The following is an 18,900-nucleotide window of genomic DNA, read 5'->3' as shown; positions in this document are numbered from 1 at the left end:
TGACGTGAAATCTTACCGGCAAAATCGCAATAACTTCTTCGTTTTTGAATAAAAACTCATTATTTGACCACTCATTTTCTTAGTTCGGATATTTCCAACACAATGGTGATGGTTTCGTTGCAAAATTTCTTATGACAACAATATCGATCATAAGGTCACATGATCAACTGACCGTATATCACTGGTCACATGATCAACTGACGGTATATCAAGAAAGATATACGGCACCCTGATATCGGGTCGAAAATACTGCAAGTGACAGGATAATATCTTTTACACCAAGCACAATTATAGCGGACTCAGTTTCATTGAGTCTATTCCTGGAAGTTACAATATGTACAGTACCCTTCGTGCCCCCCTAGCAATGGCTCAGACGGAATTCTTTATTACATAAATATTGAACGATCTCAATAGTCCCAAAATAACTGGAAATATAACAATGAGTTCAAATTCAGAGAGACTTCTTCCGTCCGCCGCATGAGACTTAAGAATGTTGTCATGATAGTAAATAAAATCTAAGAGAACGAAATTCAATCCTTTTTAACACAACAAACCAAAACACGACCAGTTTACCTGTGGCCAGACCATAATGTCCATTCCCTCGTAATCGGTACTGTTCCATGTCAAAAATGTATCATTCCAAAAGATATTTAAGTAAGCTGACGTCTGCAACGTCTCTGACACTGCATCCAAACTGTTGATCGTCTTCAGATACATGGCCATAGAAACAACTGAAAATAGCGTGCTAATGTTAAAAATGCTGCGATTCGAAATGTAAAATAGACTAAGTAATTATAGATATATAGCAAATCGTGATTTCTAATTTCAGTTTGAAATATGGACTTATAACCATATCGCGTTTTGCTAACGGCATATGCTATTGCTTTTCTGAAAAACAAAAGTATACGGTTTGAAATTTGAATCGCAAACTGCAAAACAATTATCCATTTGCAGTTTTAATAGCAATCTGCAAACTATAAACCAACGTTCTATTTTCATTTCCCATTATTTCGCCAATCATTACCCCTACCTGCAACAGTCAAAATCTTGCGAGGTTTAATATACGCAAAATTGTAAAATTGATATCATACCAGAATTTAGATTTTACTTATGGTGAATATTTACGCGAGGATTAATTTTCGAGAGACGTAGCGGCTGGCGAATATAGCGAAAATTAAACCCTCACAAAAATTTCTGCTTTTACAATATAGATACTGTTGTTATATACACTCGCCTTATATGTATATCACCAGATGTATTTCAAAAATGCAAACAAGTGAATTAAAGAGATTCCTACTTTGCACTCTCGAAAATATATATTATTACGATGAAATAAATATTGAATTTGTTTGAACCTGACAAGTATGAAATGTTCTAAGTATCTTTAAAATGGCAAAAGAATGAAATCTTATTTGATTTTGTAATATCTGTTTGCTTAAATCACATCAAATGTCTATGCATGATTAATATATAAAAAAAAATAAATAAGCGTAAAATGAGATTTCTTAGAGCTTAGTACGGCTAACCGTTTTGTCGTATCTGGGCATACCAATCGCTAATACTAGAGGGCAAAGATGTGTAGTGGCACACAAAGGCTGAAACAGAGGTTCACACTTGAAATCAAATATATAACACCTCGCTAAGGTTCTATGGAGCAGCTCAACATCCAGGACCCACGTCTTTGTCATCCACGCCAAACAGGCTCCGGGAGTGTCGTACCCCTTGTGTAGGGAGATACAGTCGGTATTAGCCAGGACCCTGAGTAACAGAAAGTCGCACCGCTAACGAAATTAAGTGCGCAGCAGCTAATACAAAAGAGAACGATAGTTCCAAGTAGCTAAAACCCTGTATTGATAAACTATTGATTATTACACAATACCGAATTGCTGAAAGGATATTTTTCAGGATGGCGTCAAACATTACTACGCTGGCTGCTGGTTTTGCAATGAAATTTAGGGTGTTTAAATTAAGATTTTAAGAAATTGTTTTCAGAAACTGATAGTTAAAAGATTAGATATTTTCACAGAAAACAATGTAAATATGTATAATGTATAAATGTCCTATCTAACAGTCCAATAAAGGAGAAAAATGCATTTTAAAAAAAGTTGACAGGTAAATGTTTACAATATTTTAACAAAATGTGATTTGATCTAATCATAACAATACATATCATAAACATATTTGTGATTTGTAATGTAAACGTAGCAGCAAGATTGTAAAAAGAGTTAGTTGGAAAGCACTGTCCGCTAAATTATTCCATCTTTGAGATCGTGCACGACTCGAGCACACGACCTAAGTATTTCACGCTCATCAGGTATATGTCTTTGGATTAGATAAAACGTTAATTTGTTTTTTTTCCAATCAGATGTAGCTTCTTATTTACTCTGTATTTTGAAAGGAATTACATCAAACTGTAAATTAGTTCGCTGGTATTCGGGTGCGCTTATCCGAAATGTTAATGCTGACAAGATACAATAATTTTTATTTTACGTCGGATAAAGTATAACAGAAAACACTAGCTCATGGGCTATTTCCCGACAAACAAAGAAAACAGAAATAACAAAATATAAAGCGGCTAAAAAGAGAGATAAGTGAAAAATTAGGCATATTAAAACATAAATTAAATGACAGCAATTAAGAATGGTATGGTTAAATGATTATAAAGAAACTTAGGTACATAGCACATATAAGCACAAACCTGAAAAAGTACATATTATTAAGTAAAAGAGAAATGACATACATAAAATACACTACATAGTGAGTTTATTGAAAAGAAGGTGTAATTTTGGCAGCAGCTTTATATAAAAGACAAGGAAAGGTCAAAAGAATTTTTTAGGCATTTTAAGATTTAATGAATGCTGGTAGCATATTACAAAGGTTGGTGTAGCCCTTAGCACCTTCCTCTAGATCATATAAAAGGAAGCACATAAACGACTAAGTTTAAAGCACATATTAGACTTATGTTAAAACATGAAACACTAGGTTTAAAACATAAAACATGACATTCTTGCGCAGGATAGATGCAATGTTGTGCTGTGCTTTCAGTTTAAGTATAATATTTCTCCACATAGATTAAACTGTGCAGAATGGTTTTTAAAGATATATGTATGCCTAACTGAAATGAAACGACCCACTTTAGTCAAAATTGCATGTACTGCCTCTGATATTATCCAAAGCAGCTATAAACCATATAGTTGCGTACGCCAGTTCTTGGGATGTTGCGCATTTCATTTTTTTTTCTCATAAACAAATTTAATCAAATACAGTCTGTTTGTATTTTGCTAGGGTAGAGTTGTAATAATTGCATGGTGGGTATATATAGCTTGTTAGTAACCATTTTTCATAACCCTTACCATTTTCCATTATTAATTTGTGAATATTTAAACAGCTGTTAGCTAGTGGTTTCTTAACAACATATCATGCTATCTGGATGATATACTTTATTTTTTGAGTGAGTGAGTTGGGTTTTACTTAATTTCTTGAAGAGTAATCCTTAATTTTCCACTTCTCGCAACATCCCCACCTCTTTTGGTCACAAAGTCTGAATCATCACAGGTGAAAACTTGAAAAAGTTAAAAGGTATAGTTTTGATAGAGGCTATGTATAATCTGTACACTGAAGAAAGGGAGAATTTTGGGTTGCCAAAATTTTTCGAGAGAAACATACGCGAAGTGTTTTTCTTATCTATAAGCGGTTAATCATCGACATTGTAGACCTCTGGTATGCGTAAATGTAAAAGGTTAGCCTCCTTACTACACCCCTGTACCCCCACCCCTTTTGGCCACAGTGTCCAAGTTATCACATATGAAAACAGTTAATAACGATTAAAAAGTATATTTTGATAGAGGCTACATATAAACTCTATAATCTGTACACTGAAGAAAGTTTGCCAAATGATATTCTCATCTACCAGCGGTTCATCATCGACTTTGTAGACCTCTGGTATGCGAAATTGTGAAAGGTTGGCCTCCTAACTACACCCCACTACTCACACCCCTTCCTCCGGCTCCCTACTTTCTCTAGTTTTGAAATCGCTCCTACGCGAATATAATGTGGTATATATTTCTCAATTAATTAGATTTGCTTAAGCGCGTTGCTATGTTGAAGAATTGGATGAAATTACTAAATGTATTACAATTAACTCCTTCAGTACTCTTTTCACACTTTATGTAAATACTTTGCTATTTTGCTATTTTGCTATCATATTAACGATTTATCAAAAAAATGATCGAAATACATTCTAACAAAGGAATATCACTATCTTACTATTATGGTGGTAATTACAAATTTCCTAAGCTTCTGGATCATGATCATTTTTCTTCTGTATTTTAGTCTGCGGCCACCGTGGCTAAGTGATTACAGTCGTTGATGTTGAATTATTTGTCCGTCCTGGCCGCTGTGGATTCGAATCCCCGCTGGAAGTGAAAACTTCTTTCATGCAAAGAAGACATTCAGCTGGATTACGAAAGATTGGTGGCCCCAACTAGGTTTGACGCTACCCCCAAAAAGTATTTTGAATAGTGTTTTATAACTCCATTAGTGAGCTTACGACTCTGTCTGTTTGAGAATGACCACATGTTTGGTGTTAAGCCTTTGAATAGAATAGACTGCTTTGTTTAGATAATTCTGCCTTGTAGAGATGCACCTGGTATGGATCACTGTGGAATATGCTGGTGTAAAACTATGAGGTTTGGTGCATCATAAACAGCATTTTAATTCTCTAGTGGTATTTTGGAAATTAATTGTTATATGAGGTACCCAATTGTATGTTTTTTTTCTTTCGTTTGGCTTAGAGCTTATTTGTCTGTAAGTCTTTTTTGTGATTATGTTAAAATTGTACACGTCATAAAAAACACTGCTGTGGGGCTCTGATTTGGGGACGGGGTGGGGGGGTTTGGGTTCTGCACTAAAACATTTTTCTCTGTTTTTATATGTATGCTGTTTTAAAAGGGAATGGTTATTTTAGGTAGTCTAGATATGCAGTAGTCATGCAATGACCACTTTAAAAAGTATTTATCTTCTTAGTGAATCACTAGTAAACATGAAATATAATTCATACAAGAAGAAAGATAAGTACACAGTGTCACAAACTTGTGTCATATTTCCAGCTTTTCATTCATGACTTTTATAAAGTGTTATCTTGTATAGTGATTACATGATTATATTTGTTAGTATGTATACTTAACAATGTATATTTGTTCGCAAGATATATATTTGCATAACTCATGAACAAATCAAGGGTGAATGCATAAGAAGACTGAGTGCTTTTTTATTAATATGCACTTAGACATCTTTCGTATTCATCTCTCAAAATGTAAAGAAAGAACCACTGAAAAGCTGTTTTAACTGTTTGATGCTGTCTTAGTCAGCTTCGAAACCGGCAATACCAATTATGTTGACAACGATCATATGCTAATATTCAAGATAACCGAGACTCGAAGACTTTAGAAGTAAATATACTGTTATGCCATCACCTAATTAAGAAAATAAAGAACGAGTATCTCTTTTGCTACCTGTATAATGCATTAGCTGGTTCTCAGTTTGATATTGTCCTCATCGATGTGGGTTCGAGTCTCACTCGGGGCGTTGAATTCTTCATGTGAGGAAGCTATCCAGCTGGCTTACGGAAGATCGGTGGTTCTACCCAGGTGCCCGCTCGTGACGAAATAATGTACGAAGGGGCACCTGGGGTCTTCCTCCAGTATCAAAGCTGGAAAGTTGCCATATGACCTATAATTGTGTCGGTGCGACGTTAAACCCAACCAAACAAATATTGCATTTGCTATTCCTCACACAGAAAGCTACACCCTCTATAAGATTCGAAAACTTTGGTCTTTTTTGTGTTTTTAAAACAAACATCTTATTGCAATACCGACTAATCGAGACGGGCCTGAATAATGGAAAGTGTGATTTCCCTCAGTCATGTTCTAACGTATAGCCGGGACAGATATTAAGGTTTAACGAGCAAAGAACTGGTTTAATGTCCCCATTGGTGTTTTTGCCACTGACAATGCCAAAGCGGTATACTGCTGTAGGGATTGGTTTTGTGAGGCTGTTCGTTTGGAATGTAGCTATTTCTATCGGGCCTTTAGCCTTGTTTTCACGCTGGCTGACCTATTTAATGGCCAGAAACATGCCATTTTAACCAACATTCGTTTTCAATAAGAAGCATTTTTCATGATAAAAACTATGATAGTTCTATATCTGGAATGCACAATACATAGAAAATGAGCACCATTTTTAAAAGTGCATTTACACAATATCTTAAAGATGAATAACGATAGCTCTAAACTGTCGCTATATAGAAATTTCAAACATGCCATTGTACATGAAAAGATTTTTAACTGTGTGACAACCCGCAAAAACGGAAATGCACTGGCTAAGCAGCTAAGAACATCATCAATATATCATCTATTAAAAATATAGATGCTGCTGTGTAACATCTTATTGCTAACATTGATTACTTTACAAGATCTTCTATAACTTTTACATTGCTTACAAAAGATGTGTGTATATATCGTTTTTATCATATTTATGCATTAAGTAAGCTTAATTGTATCATTGCCATACATTCTACTATCACTGTCTGAACTAGATTATCCATATAGAAGATACAGAAGGACTGAGTAAAAGAAATTTCTTTATAAATCAAATTGTTACATCATGCACTGTTGTACATAAAGTATTATTATATACTCGTTTCTATGCCCCGTTAAGTTACACTGGTACCGGAAACGTCAATATTTTTCCATACACTGACGCCTGAATTTCATATAGGGTGCGTGTCGTCATTCAGTGTGTGTTGTTGCACTATTTTTTTCTGTTTAGTTCTGTATTGTCAGTCCTATTCAGGCTATTGAACAAATTCATGATATTTACATTATATTTACACGTGTAGATGCGTATGTAATAAAAATGTTATTATCTTTGCATCGGGAAATATGCACTCGTTCTTCAGCGGAAGAATATTGCGCTCCTAAAGTCGCGCAATATTTTCGCTGAAGAACTCGTGCATATTTCCCGATACAAAGCTAATAACCTATAATTATACATATATTGATATGGGCCGGTAGCCGAAATCTATAAATTACATTATCATTGTCATTGTCTATAAAATGTATGTACAAATTGTAGACAAAACACGCATTTACAAACAAGAAAAGTAAATCAAGTTGAAAGAAGAAATACAATACAACCTTCAAGGAGTACATTTTAATATGTTTAATTGGGTGAAATTTTGTTCTTGAACTTGATCTTTCATGTCTATTCAAATATAGTTGGGGATAAAACACGGAAATAATGTAAGGATTATTGTTCATATATATTTTTTATGTGAAAGTGCATGTATAAGCATTTCGGATAGAAATATCCGAAAACAGTTCAATTCTTTTACTGTGTGGTGTAATTTATTATGAAAATCAGGAAAATAAGCAACTGTTTCTGATTTGAATAAAAGCAAAAAAGCATTTTAGCTAAAGTGAAATAAGTATTGTGCATGAACTTAAGTACTGATATCTGCACGAGTCAAATACTGTGTTGAAAAGGGAATGATTTAGCGTTTAGGAAATTGTAAAATTAATTCTTTTCACATTCATATTGTTGCATATACTATACAAATCAAATATACTTATTTGATATATATGATTTATGCCTATATAAAACTGATTTATTAACAAAATTATTATGCCAACCAGAATTAATTTTTACAAGTTATTCAACAACTAAATGTAATATTTTACAATATAGATAACAATTGTTTATTCTATGTTTTAGTTATTTGACAATGAATTCGTGCAAAAATATTTTTCAATTTAGGCTGTGGGTTCGAGCCTCACTCGGGGCGTTAAATTCTTCATGTGAGGAAGCCATCCAGCTGGCTTACGGAAGGTCGGTGGTTCTACCCAGGTGCCCGCTCGTGATGAAATAATGCACGGAGGGGCACCTGGGGTCTTCCTCCACCATTAAAGCTGGAAAGTCGCCATATGACCTATCATGTGTCGGTGCGACGTTAAATCCAACAACAAAAATCAGTCAGCATCTTTTGTATTACCTGCTGGGCAATTAATTTCACTTTTTAATAACCCAGGGTCCTGAATATATTTTCTATCCCCACGCCAGCAAGAGAAGATAAGTTCCATGAACGCAGACTACCCCACCCACAAATCAAAAGTCTACACGTATGTGTTTTCTATGTATAGATGATGATCATAAACGTATATATATACAAAAACAAAGATAAATATACAGAGACTTTAAAATGAACACGTAAAGTGACATGATGGGATACCGCTTTTGAATTGTCTACGAGAAAAAAACCCACCACTTGGGAGTTTAAAACGGTTAACTTCACTCTAAAATCACTCCATGTTCCAATACTCCAGGACAGCGTATATAAAAATCGTTCAAATATATACGCGATAAAGGAGCTTTCCTTTTCACTTCACGTGCGCTGTTGGAATACCTTTGAATTCGATCTGTGAGAATAAACGCACTGCTCAATCGAGTATAGATCTTTACGCCATCACCTTTTCCATCCCATTTTTAACAGATTAAACTATTTATTTTATGCTAACTAATGAAATACTGTATTCTATCAGTTAAATATTTTCATATCTCATCGCTCACACTGTGAAAATATGAAATCTATATTTTCACACTGTGAGTGATATAGCTCTGCCCCCTCATACATTGTGTATGAATTTTAAATTATTTGCTTAAAACAGGATGAAAATTGTAGTCGCACTTTGTTCTTTATAGTACATTTCTCGATTCAAATTATTTTACTTGATGAGAATTTCATAACGTTATGCAGCAAAAAATAAAATAAAATGGAACTTTATGTTGTGTGCGTCTTTACAACGTCACAACACGTCTGACGTCATGTCTGTTTACGCGCGTCTGTTTCCCGCGCTGAGATTAAAAATTGTTGCAAAATGCACATCTCAACGTAGTTGAGCATAAAATAAAAAGAAAATTTGTTTGTTTTACGTGAATATGGAATATATCTCACCTCGAAGTGACATATATTCCATATTCACTCAAAACAAACAAATATCCTCTATTTATTTGGTAATTACCTACCTGTAATATTTCCGTGATAGAGAATTGGCTCTATTTTAGAATTGTATTCTTGTGTAACAAATAGTTCCTCATAAAGTCTGTGCATCACTGTAACATTGCTTGTAGCCACCGTGTCAAAGTGTATACAAATGCAAAATATAAAAATTAATATTTTCATGGTGCACTCCTTGATTAAATTGCCCTTCTTCCTAAAATATAGTATATGTTGCTGTCAATTTCAGGTAGGTAAAAACTATTCATCCAGCTCAAACTAATTAGAACAATGACTTAGGTTAAACCTACTGTTCACATCTATCTTATGATGCCAAAAATGGTCTTTGTTGAGTGTAAGTTGTCGCAAAATTGCTAAGCAGTTCCCACTTTGTCCGTACTTAAAGAGAATCGATCGTGCTAGTCTCCAAAATATAACTTTTTTGCACCAGTTCCTGAATAATCGCTTTGAATTATAGCGGTCAAACATAGTTGAATGGGATTTAAGGAATATATTAAATTCTCTTGATTTAACAATCCGATTTATAAGGAATAAATTTAATAATTATTTACAGGACTCTTAATCTTTCATTTGTCACAGTAGAATTAAAAGCGTCCACTATGTCAGTCAGGCGTGATTCGAAACCTTATATATTAAGGCATATTTTCACAAAATGCTTGTCATCTTAGGCTAACTGCTTTGTTCGGTCTGAAGACAAAAACAAGGAGAATCATGATTATAACTGAAACTGTTTTATAAAATGTGGAAAGTAGATCCCTCGGAAGCACCGAGAACAGGGCAAACAGTGAAAATTGCAGGCTCTATTCGACTTAGTCTGTACATGAGCAGTAATGGAATATGTAACACTGCCCACGTTCCCAAGCACCGGCTTAATACCACAGTCTTTAGAAATATTACAAAAAAATCCTACCTTCAAAATTCCATTTTACTTTGTTTTCGTACAATCTGAAGATCAGTCACTTTAAATGCATATTGAATATTGATCGTTAAAAATATGAAATTGAATTATTAAAAGTTATAAATAATATATAGTAAAACAGAATAAAATAATAAAATTATATATATAATTATATATCCTAGCTGTGCTATTTGTACTGGCATCCAGCCTGAAGTTAATACGATTGACCTTAGCACAATAACATTGCCACAATGAAATCTCCTTCTAACATGCCGATTTTCATCATAGGCCAACTACCGTAATCAGTAATATATAACAACAGCGATCACTTGATTGGGGTACATATAGTTCATTTAAAACCCGAAATGCACTTCAAAGAGTACTATTAGGGCAAAATATCTAAAAGGTTGCACGAAGTTGAACGCAAATAACATTGTCCTATTAATCCTTTAAAATAAGAAACGATTTAGGCTTAATGCGTGTAAAGGATTTATTATTTTTGGTTGTGACAGCGGTGAAAAAATCCCAACTAAATTCATGACTTAAATGTACTAATTAAAATAATACCATTGAAGTGTTGAAACGATGTCATCCTATAATAAAACTTCTACTCAGGTGGCGATTAAAACACATGGTGTTAATATCTATGAAATACCAGTTTTGTTCAGTTCAGTGTTGTAATTTTTTCTGGTCCTTTGGGATCATGGAGTTCATTCACCTGTGCTAGGGGACGTGAGAGGCGTTGCACATTTCATTACCTCTCATGAACAGACTCAATCAAATCTTTGCTTCCAATGGATCTTTTTATAGATTTTATTATTAACTATACAGTGGACTGCAAAATACATTGATAGGAAATATTTGTACTTCTGTTTAAGGAAAGAAACACTCCCAGTACCAAACTCCAACACAGTCTCACTTCCCCTAACTGGAACAGTGGATACTGTCCGTTAACATTTAATTCCAAGGGGCACAACGTCACAGGGCGGTTGTTATTTTACGATAGATAGTGTTCAGATAAAATTGAAAGATATTGATGTGAACTGATATTACTGCTTCCATTACAAGCCATGATAAACGTTCAGATATAATAGTCAGGACCCTGGGCTACAGAAAGTTGGAGTTTATTGTTCAACAGTTAATACAAAAGCTAACGGGTGTTTTGAATAGCTTAACCCCTACATTTTGAGAAACTATTGGTTATTATACATTACTGGATGCACATACCATTAAACATGGTTTAAAACCCTGTAAAATATCCATTAAAATAGGAAAAACCGTTAATTAACCCCATTAATTCTTGTATCACTTTATTTAACAGGTTTCACAATATTAATGGGTTACATGTTAAAATACCATTAAAACACTCATTTTTAACCATAAATCATGCCATTAAAAATTTAGTTTGGTAGCTAAAATAGTTAATGGCTTTGAAAAATAGTGAAATTCTGTATTTTTTTTAATTTAACAGGATTATTCATGGCCCTTAAATTTGATTTAATACCCATTAAATGTTCAGGTTGTGTACGATTTCATTTAAGAGTAAACTTAATGGCCCTTAACAGAAATGTAATACCCATTAAATCCTAAATTCTGTAAAATGTGATTCGTATATATTTTCTTTTTGGTTTTTGGCTTGCTCTCCTATTGAATGCTTATAATTCCAGTCTCATATTGTTCTAAAATGGACTTTAATCACAATAAATACATACTACGCACACATCGTCTAAAATATATCATGATGTTATATTTAGTTGCATTGAAGTTATTTTTCCTTGATGCAGTTACGCCATTTTTTTTCAAATGTTTGGCAAATTGTGTTCCTACAAAAATCGGATTTATTTCAATGAAAGTCGGATGGAAACGTATTAATTTATTTGATAAGATCAATCTACAATATTTTGGTAAGGGTAAATACGTATTGATACGTGCCACTTTTTCTGTTCTTTGTTTTTCTTGTCCAAATAATCAGCATTTGTATAAGAAAATGGGTGGGGTAAGGAATTTACATTATAAAATGTGTTCAGACTAGTTTAGATTTTCAAATTCTTGAGTAGAAACTAAGGTTTATGGAGAAGTGAACAGTACAAATAATTGTGAAGATTTACAGTCTGATTTAAATTCATTTGGGGCATGGGCAGATCAATCGCTTCTTTGTTTCAATGAATCAAAGAGTGTGGTACGCTTAATTGGAGATGGGAGAAGCTACTTGTGATGAGTCCCTCAAACATTTGCTCTTAGCTGTACAGTGCATGCATGTGAGCACAAAATACTGAAGTAGAGCTAAATTGTGATTGCCCATTGTGCGCTGATATTGTCATCAACAGTTGCTTTTTAAATACACCTGATGCCTAATGTCTGTACCTATAAAAACTTAGAGTCAGAATGTTTGTCAATATTATAATGTTGAATAGTTAAAACTACCCACATGGTCACTTAATCTATTAAACCGGTACCTGTAAACCCTTCTCAGTACAACTCAATACAATACAATATCCATTTATTTTCTCATTTCATATGAACATATGGCAGAATAAGGATACAATATAACAAATGTTTGTACGAGGCTGTTACAACTTACATATGTTTACATTACAAAATAATAAGAGAAAAAAGAAGAAACAAATATTCTTCTAGCATTTTACAAAACAGTACATATGTATAGATACTATTACATGTGTAGTAATACGTAGTTTAAATCAATACGGCAAATATTAATACGAAGTTGATTATCTTAAGATGTCTAATTCTGAAGGCAAATTTTCATGGCCCTTAATTTGATATACAATTAAAATATTATAAACCCATTAAAATTGAATCTGACATATTTAATGCGACCATTAATCAATTTTTTAATAATTAACGGCCATTAACAGAGTATTAAAAAATAATAATGGCCCCATTAGTTCTTACTAATTAATGGGGAATTAAGGGGTAATTTTTAATGGCACATTAATTTCATGCCAATTAAAAATTTTCATGGAGTTTTAAGGAGCCTGTTAACTTATTTTAATGGTTAATTTTAAGCAGCTTTTCATGGCCATCAAAGTCATTTTTAATGTATGGCATTAAAACTATGGTCATGAAAATCCCATTAAATAGTAAGAAGTAATGGGTGAATTTTAATGGTGACCTGTTAAAACTCTGTTAAAAACCTTTGAAAAAATTAAGGCCAATTTCATGACCCGTTTAATGGCATGTGCATCCAGTAGTGATACCTTATCGAATTGCGGTTTTTCGTATTTTACAGGAAGACGTTTACAACTGTTTTAAATCATTTCACTAAATCATGATACTTTAATATGGGTGTAACGCTTTTTGAAATTTTCTTCCCTTGGGATGAAGAAGCTGAGGGATAGGTGTAATGGATTCAGATAAAAGAATAGTTGCATTTCACTGACGGGCAAAATAGGTAACATTTTCGGAAAAATAAGGATTTTCAATTAGTGTTTGAATAGAATGTGTACATAACTAAAGTTTCACATCTAAAGTTCGTAGATAAATGACATATGCACTAACAAAGAAAAGAAGTAGACATAGCAATTAGCAATTTCCTCGCCTGGCACTCGGCACTAAAATGTAGTTCTAAGACTGGTCAGCCCAATGTCAGTGATCTGCGACTGGTTGCAGTATAATGGCACATGTCTACAGCGTGACATTTGTAAGGCAGCACTATTTTAAGGTAGGCATTTCAAGTAAACAAATGAAATAATAATACAAAATTGTCGAAACCAGGCGCCGCTAAACCCGTACACAGACACACACACGCACGCATGCACGCACACACAAGTGTTCTCGAAATGTATTTACCGTTTCCATGGTATATACAATATCCCACCTAAACCGAAAGTGCTTGATTCAGCCAATCAATAATCGGGCTAACAAACACGTACTTATGATGTACACGTTTTATGTATTTGAAAACAATTAGGATGCGTTCTTATAGTTTATTTGTTCAATCAAAAATCGTATGTAAAAATTAAAGATTTAAATTATTTTGAAGTTTAATAAAGCGTGCACACGTTTCCTTTGCTGAGAAGCAAGAGATTTAACTTTCATGAGTAATACTTTAAGTAAAACAAAATGTCGATTCATGTTTTTAAAAATATGTTCTGTCTATTTGATATGACTTTATCCATTATCCTGATCGATTCTGCCTTTGCGACCAGTGTAGATCATGATTAGCCTGCACATCCGTGCAGTCAGATCATGATCTGCACCGTTCGCCCTTCAGTCAATATCTTTTTGGTAAGCACCCCCTTTAACAGTTAATGGTACTGACCAAAGTGAAAGATAGACAGGTTCATTATAGAAATTTAGCAGGGTAAGGGTTATTCACTGACCAGCATCAGTCACAAGCAAACGCTAAAGGTTTTCACTTGCTATTTAAACATTTTTCCTGAAAATATTTATAATTATTTCATAATAGTTACACAAGTTTAAAAAACAAAGCATAGAGAACAATCTATTTTCTAACACAGAAAAATACTATCTGAAGTTAAAATCTTTAGTCTGAGTGTTTTTAAGTATAAGTAATACAAATTCTCACAAAAGAATAATACTTAATTTGGTCGCAAAGTCATGATACAGAGGAAGACAATCGTACTGACTATGAAAACAGCAGAAAATGAAATAAATGCTATTTTGTCAATGGCTGCAACAACCATCATCCATGTGCATGGAGTCGCTTCATCTGTACCTTCCACAGGTGAAAATCTTTCATCGTTTTCAGCATGATTATCAATATCTTTAAGCTTTGTTTCTTTCGCGTGCGGATGAACTTTTTCTGTCGTTTTCTTCTTGCATACTCCTCGGGAAAGTTTTTCGAGAAATACCAGACAACGCGGGATCTTAGTGCTATCGTTCAGAGATTCAGCTCTTGTCAACAATACCGCCAAAATTGTGATAAGGGTAGACTGTGTAGTCTGTATAACTAAGTAGACGGAAAACAGAGAAACCTTTTCCGAATTGGGCGGCATCACGCTGTCTGCGATAGTAAGAAACACGGAGAAAGCTAGGAAAACTGTGACAGCATATCCCGACCTGTCTCCGCCATTGGGAAGAGCATTTGCAAAAATATTCAAAGTAGCCAGCAGCAGCACTGGCAGTAATAATGTCAAAATATGGTGTTGTGGCTTTCTCTGAAGTTTCAGTTTGAAGGAGATTAAATCGACATTGGTTACATCGGTGATCTCTACACTTGTATCGAGAACGTCCCACAAGGCATTTGTACTGTAGTATGATAAATCAAGCCAGTTTGTCTTTGATTCAAGTCTCACCTATTTCAGACATAAAATACTTTCATTAGTCAAAATACATTGTAGTGTACCATATGCAAAGACTGAATAAATATTTGCCCTTTTTCGCAGTGACTAACAAAGATTTGAAAGGATGAAATTAAGAGAGCGATGCTTGGTACATTTATTTATACCCAAGATGGGCCTAATGCTCAGAAGAAAAAAATCTACAATGCAGAGTATGATTAAACCACGATTTTTTTTTTTAAAATATATAGTTATACTATGAACATTCGACAAATAAAAAGGATAGGATTATGTGTATGACTTTTTCTGCTAGACTTACATGAATTATGTGTACCTAATTTCATAACGGGAATCTTTGGGAAAATCATAATGTTGGTAGGTTTCTGCGTACAGAAAAAAATATCTAAACCGTGAATTTCAATGAAATACTTTTCAAGAGTTTTAAGCTGGCATATTGTCTTACTTTTGGCCAAATGAAATGTATAGGTCTATGTTTTAAGATATTAGCCTATGATTATAGAGACCCGCTAATGTCAGGGTAATTTCATGATTTTCACGTGTTAGAAGTTTTGGTCATATATTTAATCTTGGTTTGATTTACGTTTCCTTATGACCGAATTTGGGCTTTATTCTATGTTCTACGGATTAGTGAAGAATAGTTCCCTGTGCTTATGTTTGAGATATTTGCCTGTGTATATAAAGACCTGCTCATTTCAAGATGGTTTTATAATCCGATTTCGACTTTTTTTCTCATGCAAGTTATATTCATATATTCAATCTTGCTTTTATTTACGTTTCCGTATGGCCGTATCCGAATTCATTTGATGTTTTACGGAAAAATGACGTATGAAGTTACTCCATTACTTCCGTTGTTTCAAACGTGTAAAACTACCTTAAAACAGAAATTCTAATTACCTACAAGCAAAAGAACTGAGACATCCAATTGTCATCGCGATCGTCATCGATATTAAGATACCGAACAATTTTGTTACTCTCAATTCATCGCTCGTAGGTTCTCAATTCATCGCCCGTGTATATTATTTTGTCGATATTTTGTTGTTATTTAACTATTCATATTCTGATGAAAAATGTTTTTTTGACTAATGGATTATCATTGGGTAGATACAATGCAATTTGTTAAGCCTTACATGCCAGCGTTTACTTGCAAATTAATATTTTTTCGCTATATCTCGCATTCAAAGTAATATAAATGCAGTCTATGGAAACAATAATAGCAGGCTCAGTTTGTTTGTTCATCAGAGTTAACTAGATAGTGCATCACCTTTTACGTTCCCTAACGCAGCCCTATATTTATTGTCCAAATGGGTTCTCGGACAAAAAATATCGTACAGGGTAATCTTAAAAAATAATTCTGTTGGTATGAAAGTCTTTACACGTATATATTTGCATGTGCAATGTTGTATAACGGACTGCGTTCTTCGAATGCAGTTTTCCTGGCATACTTTTATCGTTATATTTAAGCTGTTTGAAACTGCATTAAAGCCGTTGGCTCCCCTTTACTGTAATCATACCTAATTGAATTTTACTGAAATAATTTAAGCCTAATTTGATTATTACTGGAATGACTAATTTTGTCAAAAACCGCATCATTAAAAACGCATTTAAAATAAGTCGAAATAATGAAACGAATAAAGAAACATTCAAACACGTTTTGGTTTCTTATGAAAATAGTATGTGCCAAAAGGTAATTACTCAACGGATGATCCTAACCGATGTATAGTAAGTGTTCAAAGAAGTTTTTATTTGCCCGAAATAGTTAATGGTGAGTGACCTGTAAATATTATAATGCATCTATAGCCTTTCTTTACATAGAATTTATGCTATACTATGCTGAGAGGGCGAAGGGACCGTAATTAAACTTAACCTGTAGACTGCTGCCGACACATGATTCTGCCTTTGCGACTAGTGCAGACCAAGATCTTTTTTGCAGACTGATCTCGGTCTGCACTGTTCGCTATTCAGTCAGTAAATGTTCAGTGAACACCCCTTTGAACAATAAGTGATACTACCTAAATTGAACGAAGGACCAGTCCATTTAAGAAATTAAGCACGGTAAAAATTAAATACAAACTGATTGCCAAACACCTTCCAGAAGAAATAATTTCTTTACCTCTGCATAACTCCATGGCATGAATTGTATCTCGCAGACTTGAATGTCAAACGGAAAATACGTCATATCAACGGCACACGGTGTCTCAAAAAGCTGAAATAAAGAAACACACGTAATGCACAGTTTCAACCTGCCTTAAACACGCCATCTGGTGGCGTAGATAATAAAGAGATAAAGGCAGTACAAATGCTCTCAATTGCAATTAAACAATCAGTCTCATCCTTGCACAACAAACATTGGTATGTCGTGCGAATATCGGCAAACTGATTATGATTATAATGTTGGATCGACATTCAGACGGTATCAAACATCAACAGCTTACAGTTCCTCCATAGACCACTAAAAATCGTACCATCAATAACAAACACGTCTGCTATGACTGTATTATCCATTCTAACATACCACCCTCACATACACTGTTGCTAAAATTACCTCATTAGGTCACCAAAAAATCGTTCCATCAATAACAAAACACGTCTGCTGTATAAGCTGTGTTACCCCTTCTACCCTCCCCCTTCCTCCCAGAACACACACACGCACGCGCATGCGCATACGTTCGCTCGTACCCACGCACACACACGCGCACGCGCACGCGCGCGCACACACGCACACACACACACACACAATTGTTGCTTACAATACCTCCATAGGCCACCAATTAATCGTTCCATCGTCTATATTTTCAACCATCATTGTTTTATGTCCAAGTGGTCGATAGGCTTGAATTGAATTGTACAGGATTATATCTGGTTTCCACACATCGTCCTCAGTAAAGTAAAGAGAAAGAAAACAACATTACAACTATCGTCATTATACAGGCGGACGTTCTTATTATCTACACTTAAGGTTTAGCAGTATATCACAAAACAACAGATTTTTTTAGCGAATGAACAGCATCTTGACACACAGCTTATCTGTCCAATACATGTTTTACTGTTCTGTCCCACGGAGTTGGATACTTAAAATATCCTATATGAGTTGTCCCCCTTCAAATAAGAATGCCATTTGTAAAGATATAAATGTAAACAATTGTCAGAACGTTGTTTTACCTAGTTATGTAAAGTTTAAACACTCGCACAATGTTGCAAATGCATCAAAACGAAGACATGTAACAGCTTTTTTAAAAATGGTGAATTTTTAAAGGCGCTGGACTGTCCAGAAGTGTGGCCCTTTCAAGTAGTCCCTTTCCGGAATTCAATACTTATATGAATAAATTGACAATGGTTTTGTACAGTAATATAAATGTTTTATATGCTGTTATATTTTCATGTAAAACAATGCTTTCTTTCCATGATTTGATGACGTTTGAACTTTTTTTCTCCGAAGCATGCACCTATACCTTAACAAATAAATCTACTTACACAATGCTTGATATTTTACCAATACCGTTATAATTAATGTTACCGACATACCATTTTTTCAAGTTTGGCATAGTACTGGTTATATTATGGAGAGATTTAAATACAGTCCGGCTATGCTGTCTATTGACTATCTATCACTGAAAATATGTATGACACACTGAATCATGAAAAGT

The 18,900-nt window shown here is 34.2% G+C and overlaps 1 protein-coding gene across 1 annotated transcript; it reads right to left on the bottom strand.

Moving 5' to 3' along the window:
• Positions 1–14,062: 14,062 nt before the first annotated feature.
• Positions 14,063–17,455, bottom strand: LOC123522977 (acetylcholine receptor subunit beta-type unc-29-like). Its single transcript, XM_053536836.1, has 2 exons — positions 17,367–17,455; positions 14,063–15,250 (listed from the first exon to the last, which is right to left on the bottom strand). Exons 1-2 carry the CDS (start codon positions 17,430–17,432, stop codon positions 14,534–14,536), a joined length of 783 nt encoding a protein of 260 aa, XP_053392811.1. The 5' UTR covers positions 17,433–17,455; the 3' UTR covers positions 14,063–14,533.
• Positions 17,456–18,900: the final 1,445 nt, after the last annotated feature.

Source organism: Mercenaria mercenaria, chromosome 1 (genome assembly GCF_021730395.1).
Source record: "Mercenaria mercenaria strain notata chromosome 1, MADL_Memer_1, whole genome shotgun sequence".
NCBI lineage: Eukaryota > Metazoa > Mollusca > Bivalvia > Venerida > Veneridae > Mercenaria > Mercenaria mercenaria.
This window is presented reverse-complemented; position numbering and strand designations above follow the sequence as displayed.

Excerpts from the sequence above, each read along its gene's own strand:
- LOC123522977 (XM_053536836.1), bottom strand. The coding sequence starts at position 17,432 with ATGACGTATTTTCCGTTTGACATTCAAGTCTGCGAGATACAATTCATG. Across the intron at positions 15,251-17,366 it reads TGCCATGGAGTTATGCAGAG|GTGAGACTTGAATCAAAGAC; the intron begins GTAAAGAAATTA and ends TGTCTGAAATAG.